General features: G+C 42.3%; 2 protein-coding genes across 10 annotated transcripts in view; one reads left to right on the top strand and one right to left on the bottom strand.

Annotated features, from left to right (window-relative positions):
- The window catches only part of tasp1 (taspase, threonine aspartase, 1), a 30,925-nt gene extending 23,072 nt beyond the window's left edge, over positions 1–7,853 (bottom strand). For 4 of the 6 annotated variants that reach the window (XM_084709039.1, XM_084709035.1, XM_084709041.1 and 1 more), the window contains exons 1-7: positions 2,988–3,175; positions 2,314–2,522; positions 2,029–2,096; positions 1,210–1,278; positions 932–1,052; positions 374–458; positions 204–283 (exon numbers count right to left, since the gene is read on the bottom strand). In XM_084709039.1, the coding sequence (XP_084565165.1) occupies positions 204–283; positions 374–458; positions 932–1,052; positions 1,210–1,278; positions 2,029–2,096; positions 2,314–2,449 (559 nt within the window). In that variant the 5' untranslated portion in view covers positions 2,450–2,522; positions 2,988–3,175. Of the gene's footprint in view, positions 1–203; positions 284–373; positions 459–931; positions 1,053–1,209; positions 1,279–2,028; positions 2,097–2,313; positions 2,523–2,662; positions 2,826–2,987; positions 3,176–7,274 lie in introns of those variants that run through there. The other 2 variants (XM_084709037.1, XM_084709036.1) reach the window with 2 other exon arrangements.
- A 2,559-nt stretch (positions 7,854–10,412) lies between these two features.
- Positions 10,413–12,436, top strand: part of macrod2 (mono-ADP ribosylhydrolase 2) — a 357,904-nt gene continuing 355,880 nt past the window's right edge. For all 4 annotated transcript variants that reach the window (XM_084667272.1, XM_084667271.1, XM_084667270.1 and 1 more), the window contains exons 1-2: positions 10,413–10,619; positions 12,108–12,206. In XM_084667272.1, the coding sequence (XP_084523398.1) occupies positions 10,583–10,619; positions 12,108–12,206 (136 nt within the window). In that variant the 5' untranslated portion in view covers positions 10,413–10,582. The remainder of the gene's footprint in view (positions 10,620–12,107; positions 12,207–12,436) is intronic.

Raw genomic sequence — 12,436 nt, 5'->3', positions numbered from 1 at the left:
ATCAAGGTAGAATATGTCTATATCAAGGTAGAATAAGTCTTGACAAGGTAGAATAGGTCTATATCAAGGTAGAATAGGTCTATATTAAGGTAGAATAGGTCTATATCAAGGTAGAATAGGTCTATATCAAGGTAGAATTAGGTCTTTGTCAAGGTAGAATAGGTCTATATCAAGTCAGAATGTGTGTGATCACTGATACTTACTGGTGGCCATCTTGTCTGAGGGGCATGGTGGGATCCCATGACTCACCGCCCAGTCATGCGCTCCTCGGCCTACTAGGAAGCTGAGCCAGGAGAACAACACCGACGTGATACAGCTCATATGACACTACAATAATATGATATTAAAGAAGAGTCAAAGAAAACATATTTACCAAGGAGGTATTCGACCTGCAGACAGCTTCCCTTTCTGTGCTTCACTCAGCAGTCTGTTAGCCACCAATACTGGGTTTTTTATTCCTGTGAAAACAAAACAAGACACTTTTGACCTGTACAGCTAAAACCTTCAGTAAGTTTGCTGGCTCTGAAAAATAGAAAGAGAGAAATTACTTGGAGAAATGTGGTCTGGAAACACAACACGGCTTTGCAAATCCAGGCCAACAAACTTTCATTTGTCGTGTACCAATTTTATGGCCGAGTGTTACATCATACACTCTAACAAAAACAATCTGTTGTCCTTTCAACTATTCTGAAATGCCAACTTTCACCTCCAAGCTTCTCTTAATAGCACAGCATAAAGGCACATTCAAGAAACCTGCTTTTGCTGGAGACACTACACACAAAAGTCTAATAAATATTGAGGAAAACATGTCCTGTTGACACAATCCAGGTACAAATTGGGTGGTCTAATGAAAACCAGAAGCCCCCCCCCTCCAATACAGAGATTTGACATACTAGCATCACTCTGAAGCCACAGTAGTTAAGTTACCCACCACTAATGGCGCCGACAGCTCCATAATGTAACGATTTCCCATCCATGATGCTGGCATCGCACTCTATCTCCCCCTTCAGGTTTAGGTTGGAGCCCATTCCAGCGTTGGTGAAGGGAGAGTCCTGGGATTGACGAGACTGTGTCAGAGACTGCAGACCAGCACAGTCTCTGTTGAAAATGTTTTTTAAAGCTAAAACCAGGCTTAATCAATGTCTGGGGAAACTGGGCCTCGTAGCGTAGCCAGTAGCCTTTAGTTTCCCTGGCTGAAGGGGAACCAACCTCAAGCTCCACCAGGGCAGCAGCCACAGCCTCTACAGCCAGGGCCCCGGCCTTGAGTCTGTCCACCGCCTGGAGACCAGAGGGACACAGGGACACAAGGACACAGTCACACCACAGTTCTAGAACACAGGTCACATCAGTAAATAGTAAATGGTCTGCATTTATACGCAATTTTTTTTCTACCTTAGCGACACTCAAAGCGCTTTAAAACGTTTCACATTTGATCATAGAAGATTTGCATTTTAGAAGTCAGTACCTTTCCCGTGAAAATCTGTCGATGCATGTCTAACACCAGTGATGGATTATTTAACAACCCCCCCCCCCCCTCCAAAAGAAAGGTTTATCGTTCCACAAACTTGAAAGCAGAGACCGTGGAGCTTTATTACATGGAGGCGTGTAGCGGCTCGGGCCTGATCTGAGCTGTGGGCTCAGCTGAGGGGTGGCTGCGGCGGGTTATCAACACATAACTCACATTCTCTGGCATGCACAGCGTCCTCTCCAAAGACCTGAGCCCCCTTTCATCCTGCTGGGTCGCTCACTACCCACCTTCTGGGGTCTTCATCTCAGGCCGTCTCTTTATCAACGTCACGCTATCAGATCCCCTTTAACTCAATAAGCTATTGTTCTACGCTACCTTGAACATAATACTGGCCTCATTCGTTTACCTCAAGAAGTACTCAAATGTTTTTTCGATAATGCACCAGAAGACACTTGTCTATACAGCAGTCGACCAAGCTGATTGCCAGGCGCAATAAAGGATGTATAATAGAATAGATGTATAATAATCTCCAGAAAGGACACGAGAACATGCAAACTCACCCTCTGGCAAGCTCTCTTACAGACATGTTTGTATTCCTTGGCTTTTGATTCCGAGTGATATCCTGCCCCTGAAAGAAGACGTTATCAAAAGTAGGTCAAATGAATCACACAGTAGACAAAATATGGCAGTCAAGTCAAAATATCTCATTAGAATAATAATTCTAAATAGAATTAGAAGATAAAAAATGCTTAATATTTCACATTAAGTACAGACCAAAGTCTGACAGAAAGATCATTGCAGATTACAAATGTAAGTATATTCAGACAAAAGAAAAAAAACGTCACCTGCATGCACCAGTACAAAACCAACGGCTTTCGTCCTGTCATTCTTGCTCGAGACTGCATCCTGTTTTGTTGACCATGAGTTAGCCAGAGTCGGGGCGGGTTGGCGCTCCTCGGCTGAATTCAATGTATTCTCCATCCCCTGTGCATAATAACTGCATGTGCTTCATGACCCATTGGCTCCTTCAAAGTATGACATTCTGATTTGACACCTGTGTCAAGCAATGAGAAAGAGAAAAGCACTATGCAACTGATATTCTTTTCAAAAACACTCATGGATTTAGGTCATGCTTTCTGCCGTTTGACAAAAAACAGTGCACTTCAAAGTATCTCAATCAATGAGCGGACATACCACGACTAACTTCTTCGGTAACTTCGGCTGTCTTTTTCTAGAAATCTGTTATCGTAAAGCCTAACTCCGCTCTCTAAAACAAACATCTGGGGTGTCTAAACTAGACCTACTAGTAGCTAATGTTAGCAAGCTCATTTGTTACCTAGCTACGCATAACAGAATTTGCATGAATGTACATACAAAAACATGCTATACAGATTAAACGGTCGTAGAATTCACACAAATTTAATTTGATCTCATGCATTCACGACGTAGTCTAGATAGCCAGACAACCATATGCTAGCTAGCTATAATGTTAAGACTTATTAGCACGAACTCGACTTACGTGATTATAAGCTTCGTCAGCTCGTTAGCTAACGAAATGTTATAAACTGAATATATTCAAGAAACTATGTAAATTGTTGGTGGCAATTTACATTAAAAACCTCACTGGATGAAGACTTTGTAGCTTCTGTGCTGCTAAAGCTAGCTAATGATATCTGGCCACCAGCAATCACTTCCTGGTTCAGACGCACGTGGAGAACCACACAAACTTGAACGCTCAAAAACAAAACATTGCCCCACGTGTTCACGTGTTGCACATGAAGCAGCATATTCGTTTGAGTTATTGAGTTATCGAGTCATGCCACTGATTTGATGGAATTTGATAAAATCTAAATGATTCAATAGAAAATACACAAGTACACGTCTACTTTTTCTCATATATTTCTGTCATTACGCTTACATTTCTAGTTCACATAAATGAACCATTTGTATAAAACTGAACAACGAGCTACTGAATAACTCTCACAAATAAATTATTTTCTTTGCTGCTTATCATAACTCCAACCAATATGCGGTCACAGAGAGCCTTGTAGGTGCACGATCTTACTAATCTGTCAGCAAGTTGTTAAAACCTCCAACGGTATTTATTAGATCACCTATAACCCTGACTCATAAGTCGAGCCAGAAGTTATTTCTAAAGCACATTTATAAACAACCAGTGTTAGCCAAAGTGATGTACAGCAAGGCAAAATAAGGCGCAAAAGTAACTGACATTACTGAATAGGATAGCATTGCTGTAAAGTTGAGTAATGTAATAAGCTTGGATAATAAATAAAATGTAGACCTAATTCCAACCCCTTAAAACCTGGAAAAGGCCAGACCTCAATTCAATAGGCTAACTAGATATACATCCTAAACGTGAATACGTGTTTCATGTTCAGGCCCATTAATTAATAAGAAAGTGATCTGTGTAGCAGAGGGCATGAGTTTGAATGTTTTCATTTTCTTATCCACTCAAAGAATAAACCTTTTCCACTTCGCGGCCCACTTGCATAGCTCAAAGATGTAAGTGGGCCCCCCCCTTCACTTCTGTAAAACGGAACCCTTAGCAAACGCATCCTACGCAGCATAAGTAGTTAGGCCTACTTACATCTCGACAACAGCCGGCGTCTATAAATGGTAAGCCTAGGCTACATTATTGCACACATGCCTGATGGTGAAAAGGTTGAAAACATATTTTGAAAAAAATAAGTTTCGAAAAAACTAAAAACCTTTTTATATGTGAAAAAACTACCAAAGGTTGAAAAAAATGAATGTCCGTTAAAGTTAACTTTTTCAGATAGGCTACAGTCCCAGACAGTGAGTGACCTTACATATTCAGATAATAACGTAGCGTTAGTAGAGCTAATAACAACACAACCGTAAAAATATATACGATACAGGCCTATTACATTGCAAAACAGTGCGACCTTGGTAAGATTTGAGAAAAACATGCTATAGTTTTGATATTCCAGATACTGTACAATGAATGATCACAATCAGAGAAAACGACAAATTCTTCTTTAATCATAGGTGTGGGATAGCAATGCTTGTTTTGGCTCAAGTCGTCAGAGGCCATTAAGAAGGATTGGGGCTCGAGCATCAACGAAGGGGATAGCCAATGGGCTTAGTTTTTCATAAGGTCTCTATGGAAACCGTGTCCATTTTGACTGTTGAGAAACGGCATGCCCCTCCGCAAGACAACTTTCTTGTGTTTGACATGGCCCTAAACAATGCACAGATGCCCGCCAACTTGTATTCATGTCCATCCACAGGGGCGTTTCTAGGATTCAAAGATGGGGGGGGGGGGGGGGGGGTTAGTATCCTGGTCCTAACCAGACCCTCGTACATTTCACAGAAGGTCTGGGATTGCCCCATTGACACGCGTTAACTTCCTTGAAGGCGGGTCCTCTGTTGAAATGTAAAACTATTGGATCTGTCCAGAGCCACTCTGATATTGCCATAACCAATTGCACGCGTTCGCCTTAGCCAACTCCTTCACCACTACTGTAACAGAGCTAGCACACGTACCTGGAAAATCTAACTTTTCCCAAAACCCGGGGGAGGAGGGCCACAACATCATGGCCACCAACAAAACTCAGCAAGGAATGTTCTTGCTCGGCTTTAACTTATGGATCTTCGGCAGCAGTGCCTCAACTGCAGAATAGCTTCGCTCGCATCTTCCTCCGCCGCCATTACTGAACTTCTCAAACTAGTGCACGACATTAAAAAAACGCCATCGTTCTCAGCCACTCCCTCTGTTCGCTGTTTGGACCTACAAAAAATGTGTTTCGACTTCAAAGTCAAACTCCCAGACCTAGTACAGAAGCAAAATCCAAATTGTGCGGAAGTACGTAGGAGGGCAGAACCAAGCTAGGGGCTTAGCCCCAAGGGGAACATTTTAGGAGGGTTTCAGCCTAACAACGCCCCTGTCCATCTGCAATATGTTTGGGGGAGCAGTTGGGTAGAATTGATTTGAGTGGACATTTTGAATTGAAAACTCAAGATTTAGCTCAAGGTTGCATTCTCCAGGTAAGACTTGTTTGGAGGATTTAACAATGCTGAGGGTATACAATTCGACCTTGTCCAGGTTCCTGTAAAATGATCCCCCCTGAGTCCTCTCATTACCACCCATGAAGCTGACGTGTAACCTTTCAAAATGCCAAATAGCTCCACATTTTATTGCCCCCAGAAACATGATGTATGATTCAATGGAAAAAGTGTCTCATTAAAAGTCTTCTCCCTATAGAACATAGCATCATCGGCTCTGAAGACTGCTATTAGTATAACCCCCGTAAGGAAAATGACCTAAAATCATCCATAAATGCTCTAACTACAAAGTTGCAATAGGAAGAATCAGTGAAACAGTACATCAGTATCACCTTTTTAGGCCTGAGAGCAATGCTAACAGCAAAATACTGTTTTAAAGTGTTGTGTGTGTGTATTATGCTCTGCGGTTCTGTTAGAAATAATTAATGGAAGGATTTATATTTTGTTGTGCTACATGTGGTAAACTGTCCTGGGAAATAATTCACAATGAAAACTCTTCAATAGCAAATGGGCACTCACTGATCACCGAAACATTCCTGCTGGTTGAATCAGGCCTGCTTTAGTGTGAATAGATGGGCTGGGAAGCCTTTGTTTGACAAGGTAAAATAACAGGGTGAGCCGTTACAACACATTCTAACTAAGCAACAACCATCAAGAATCCTGCAAGGAAAGCTTATAATATGCTGCTCTTTTAATTCAAGCACTGGTAAGGTAGATCTAGCCCAAACATGCAGCCCCAGTGAAATATTACTGTCTGGTGAGACCCTGACTTGAAAGAACAAGAGAAATACAACCACCTACACTGTCACACACTTGCACACTGGAACAAACTGTTCAATTGATAGATGTAGCTGTGGTGGTAAATAACTAAAACATGCCATGATTGAGGATTTACTTTGAATCTTTTGTACTGTTTCAGTCAGAATGGTTTGCTGCTGTGGAACAGACGAGCAGGATGTTTAGCAGGACTCAATCAGGGGTCAGGGTTAGGAAGTGTTTGACTTGAGAGGTCTAAACGATGCCACATAAACCACCAGACTATTCCCTGTGGGACTGAATGACAAACCCAAGCCCTAATGTTTGCTGGTAGCAGACCTTAAGAGATTCCAGGGATTGTCCATTCAAATTCAGAGCTTGTTCCACAAGTTAGAAACTTTTTTTTTGTCTTTGTTCCAACACACATATGTTTATGTATGTTGTTGACAAGAAATGAACATCTGGAGCAAACCTGGAATGGCAGTTTGTCAGAATTCTGGCTCAGTCTCCAAGAGTAATTACTTTGACATGGTCTCCACACAAATTCACATGCTTGGCATAGATGACAAGCACCTGATCCACTAACATCTCTTCACTGTATGTTGATCCTTATATACTTTGTATTATTAACCCGCATGCAGTCAGTCTTCATTTATAGCTGTTCTTGGGAGGCCCCTTTGACCTGACAGCAGCCATGAGGTGGATGAGTATCCCAAAAATATAGATTTACTGCTAACTACAGTTTATACTGTATATCATATTTTTATTTCAACAAAGCGTACGTGGAGTTAAAAATGCATACAGCAGTAGCAAAGACGTGAAGAAAGAGTAAGTCTCAGATAGTTTAGTGATACTTGTGGTTACAACTCCAAATGAAGTGTGACACTCGAATGGGAGGAGAAAAAAAGAAACCTTATTCATTTAAGTACATCAACAGATTAAGATGACAACCATTTGGTACTGTCCTTAACAATGCGAAGCTAAAACATTCAAACAGACTTACCGATGCTGACACTAAGATAATAACCAGTAATTGGTGTAATTATTTTTGAAAGCCTGGCCCCAGGCTCTGCCTTACTTCAGTGATGAAACGATGATCTCTGGTTCTGTTTTTCTTTTGACTAGATCAATGTTAATCTTAATTATGTTGCTATATGATTATATTTGGGATTTGAAAACACTTTCCATTGTTTGTTTTATAAACAATTACTCTTAAAAGTGGCTAACCGGGTAAAGCATTTACCACATGGCCTTAAAAGAGGCTAGGATTCAATTCCAGCCTGGGCTATATTTGCTATTCTCAATCTTCTTCCCTGTCCTTTTCATACGGTCATAATCAAATATAGCAGAAAACGCCCCAAACAGTTCTAAAAAAACGGTGTTAATCTAAACATGGAACCATGGACTATTCCTCGAACTGTATGTCCGTGACTGAAAGCATGTATTTAAATTTCGGCCAACATTACTTTCAAAACGTTTTTGTAGCCGCATTTTGATCCACAAGGGCCACCGCACAGACTGAATTGTCTACGATGGAATCTCAGGATGTAGGCTACTGTAACCATGACAATAACACTGAACTACAGAGTTGTAATCCGTATTGCTAAAGTCGGTTCTGTAGTACAGAGTCTATACGGAGTTTACAAGCCTAGCTCTGCTCCAGCTTCGAAGCTGCCAAAGCTGTCGGAGTGAAATATTTACTGGGCAAATACAGCCAAGTCCACATCTGCCGCAACATCTCTTGGCCGCGCATCAAACATTAAGTCGTCCAGAATAAACCTGTTGGAGAATGACAGGAACCATAACAATTGAGGCAGTGTGAGAGGGTGTATGACTGAGTGTGAAGGGTGTGTGTTTTTGTCCACGGTGATTTCTACATAGCAAGAGCATTCTTACGCCACACTTTCTGTTTTTGTCAAACTCTGCCAGGGATCGGTTTAATATTCAATAGCAGATCATCTTTCAATAAAAAAAAACCGAACTAAATAACTTGCCGACAAAGTCTGTTAGTGAGGGCTCGCGCACCAATATTTTTCTTTCTGAAAACCTCCTGATAATTTGTGTAGCACGCATTGGGACAGCTGATCCGGCACAATATTACGCTGGAGAATCAAATCCAATCGATTACATTGATGTAAGCCAGATGAACGGCGTATGAAATCCTTCACAATGCTGCCAAAAGTGCCAGTTTGCCAAATAGCAGGTGTACGTGCTAGCTAGAGTAGCGGGACTAGCACGCACCACGGCCACTGGCGCGTTCATCACTTTGGAAGTCTTTCGTGTTCATTCGCATGTTTGGTATTTGGCAGCGGGATTAACAAAAGAAAAACAAATAAAAAGTGTTGTTCTTTCATTATCCGTGTGGAGATATTGAAACAAGCCCATCTGTGATGCCTTGAGGATTTGATTAATATCCCAGTTGAATAAATGGCTGATCTGTTATGGATTTAGTTTACATTCGTTTATGAAAAACAGAATGTATAGGAAACTATAACAACACTGAAACTAAACCTACCTTTTCTACAGAGTTGAAACGTTCGGCTACCAATTCAAATAGTCAAATCTGATCATACGATTTTGTAATTTTCTAAATAGGTTTATGTTTTAATGCTAGCAAGTAGGTATACAGATCATCTCATAAATATTGTTAGACAAATTAACACTTACATGAGACCAAATGTACTAGAAAACATTCATGTTGCATCTTGAATCTATCACACTACTGACTCCATAAATGTAAACTTGAACTCTAACAACTGTCCAGTACAATGCAAGATTGACATCTAGTGGTTTGACTACAACATTGCAGTCCTAAATTCATCCATTACATCTAGAATTTGGAGTTGACCAACCTGAGGGAAATACATATGGGATTACTACAGAAGCACATGTCCTAGAATTGATATTTTATATTTACAGATATTATTAAGCTACAAGCATAGCTTTTTTCTCATGAAAGTTGGGGACAAGGGGGACTCGACTGCTCTAACACTTACTCATACATCTGCCTCACTAAAATAAGACTCAGTAGCTCTGTTAAAAGCCCTTGTCTCCGTCTATTGAAATAGTGTTTTGAAAGGGGTAGAAAAGCAATGTTGTTTTTTTGTTCATATGGTTTCTGGCCCTTCTATAAGGATGGGGCGAGTTTCATATCTAGACAGCCTGTTTCATGAGTAAGGCTAGAAACGCAGGACTGTATAGGCTACCTTCTTAAAGGCAGTTGGGCCAATAACGACTGATTCCCTTGGACCCGGAGACAGATGGGTTTAGATCAGATCCGAAAAGAGAACAGATGACAGCCAGACGGTGGAGCATAGCTCTCTCCCTCTTCTCCTCGCACATAGCTGAGCTGGCCTGGCCAGAAACAATGACAATAATTGAAGGTCCTTATAAGGCTTCACGTCAGGTTCCTATGATACAAACCTATGACGATTGTTGTAACGATAGACGCACCATTATAGGCTACATTCAGTGAAACATTGGTTTGATAGAATGGAGTGATAACATTAGCCTACACAATAGCCGCTTTAATCCCACTCGAACAATAAATATGTAGACGATAAAAAAATACAATACAAATCTAAATTTGTATTCAAAGCCAATCTATGTGATTAAGAAATGTTTTGACGTGACATAGTCACACACATACCTACCGGCATTGGGCTAAACTCTAAATTGTAGCTAGACGCACTACCCAGCATAATTAGACGGCGTGTGAAACAATGCTGCGCTGCACATGTGGCTTAAGCAACCAGTTTTGTTTCTCAGTGTAACATTGCACTTAGCTTTCGTTTCATCCTAAATGCACCTCTACGTTTCACCTCATTTCGGAAACCAAGATAAACTAAGATATAACCAGCACAGTTGGCTTTCACAAAGTGTTGTAGTCAGAGCCAGAGCAAGAAATATGGAAATGTCCGCCCCCATACCGTTCTTCAGTCAGTCATGAGCTACACTTTCACAGACGGTTTATATGTAACCCACCCCGCCGTTGCTACTGGTACCATCGAAACCAACAAACCCTACCGCGTACGCGTGCAGCTTTTATCTGAGTGGCACATCATGCGGTCCTATCGCACATCCACTTCCCTGTCCTCACAGCCAATCGTTTGTCCGTAGCGCCAACACATCGTTTACTGAACGTTCAGGGTCGGTTGCATGAACGGAGCTCTATAGAAATCTGACAGCTTCACAGGTGAAACATCGTTCAGAGGTTGTTTCACTTTCTCATTCAGTGGCCGGAACATACTCGCTGTGAGTCTGGGGTTGACACAGTCAAAAAGCAGTAATTCGTCCAATAATATCGGCAACATGAACAAAAAGAAAAAGGACTGGAAGGAGGAAAAAGGTAAGGCTTGTTTCGGTGAAACCAATCTGTATAATTATCCAGTGCAGGCTTTCATCCCTTGCCCGTGTAATAGATTGACAGCTCTCTTTATCAGACAGATGTGTTCCTTTGCTAGGATACCGCCTCACGAGTATTCTGTATTAACAGTGCTGTGCAGTGGCAGATGATGTGCATAGCTTTACATCTTTTGCCATTAGTATCCGTAGAATACCTTTTCGGCTCTAGCATCACAACGCTGTCAAAACAGTAGCATACCCACATACGCTGGCATAGCTCATTTTGAAATTCTGTGACATTGGGTGTCTACAATAACTGAAGGCTTCTAAAATATATGCACAGTACCTTTCGCCAGGGAGAGTTCACCTGTTACAATTGATTCTGTATGGCTGACAAAACGAATCTGAGTTGCCTACACTATTGAGTAGCATTCACGCCTACCGCCTAGTGATCTGCAACTTCAGCCTATTGTTTTCAACAGCCTAAGGTATAGGCTACCCATTTCCTAAAAAAGGTTTGTGTGCAGTAGTTATTCCCAAGCCTCCCTCAAGATTGGCCTGTGATCAATATACTCTTTGCACATTTGAAAGGCTAATGTCTCTAACTTCCAAGTTACCAGGAGCCATGGAGAGAGAGAAAAAAAGTTTTAGATAATCATGTTGCAGACATAAAAGCAGTACTGTGTTTCTGGTTCCAACGCATTTTATTTATTCATTCATGTAGAATAAGAGCATTCTGGGGAATGGCATAAGAGGAGAGAGAGAGATGGGGAGGAGAGAGAGGGAGAGATGGGGAGGAGAGAGAGGGAGAGATGGGGAGGAGAGAGAGGGAGAGATGGGGAGGAGAGAGAGGGAGAGATGGCGAGGAAAGAGAGAGGGAGAGATGGGGGGAGAGAGAGCGCTAGACAGGGAGAGATGGAGAGGAGAGAGAGATAGAGAGATGGGGGGAGAGGGAGAGATGGGGGAGACAGAGAGATAGAGAGTGACAGATGGGGGAGAGAGAGAGCACTAGAGAGGGAGAGTTGGGGAGGGGGGATACAGAGAGTTGGGGGGGGGGGGTAGAGAGAGTTGGGGGGGAGAGAGAGTTGGGGGGGGGGTGTAGAGAGATCTTGCTTTGCCTGATATTTTTGGTAAAACTTGAGTAAATCCAATTCAGCTCATTCAACTCAATCCCCAAACTGTCTTACTCTGCACTGGTGACAGGAGGATCAGTTTGTTTTGTGTGTGTGTGTGGGGGGTGACGACAATAACTGGGGATTTGGCCTTAAAATAAAATGTTAAGATAAATTGAGGGGGACAAATTGGCAGTAAAAAACAAAAACAAAAACTGACTAATCTGAGTTAGCGTTCACTAGAAAACCGGTTTCATAATAAACATTTTGCACTCTTCACTAAGTGATCCCCTTTGCGTTATCCACCTGTTGGACTGGGAAGTTTGTTACAGTTGTGTCATGTTCAGTTTCCCTTGCTTTTCCTGTTTTGTTTCTTTCAGTCAAACTGTTGAACATGACTCTGGAGGAGCGCCGGAGGCAGTACCGTTCTGATCATGTGACGCTGGAGAAGATCCTCACCTGGAGACAGATGAGTAAAGGTGAGGACCTCGCAGAGCCTGGCATCGCTAGGCTGCTCCTCATTCTGCCACACGGGGCCTGGCAGCTCTAGGCTGCTCCTCATTCTGCCACACGGGGCCTGGCAGCGCTAGGCTGCTCCTCATTCTGCCACACGGAGCCTGGCAGCGCTAGGCTGCTCCTCATTCTGCCACACGGGGCCTGGCAGCGCTAGGCTGCTCCTCATTCTGCCACACGGGGCCTGGCAGCGCTA

Source organism: Hypomesus nipponensis, chromosome 11, assembly GCF_054491055.1.
Source record: "Hypomesus nipponensis isolate SF chromosome 11, ASM5449105v1, whole genome shotgun sequence".
Taxonomy (NCBI): domain Eukaryota; kingdom Metazoa; phylum Chordata; class Actinopteri; order Osmeriformes; family Osmeridae; genus Hypomesus; species Hypomesus nipponensis.
Note: the sequence above shows the minus strand (reverse complement) of the source record. Positions and strands in the feature narration are given on the sequence as shown.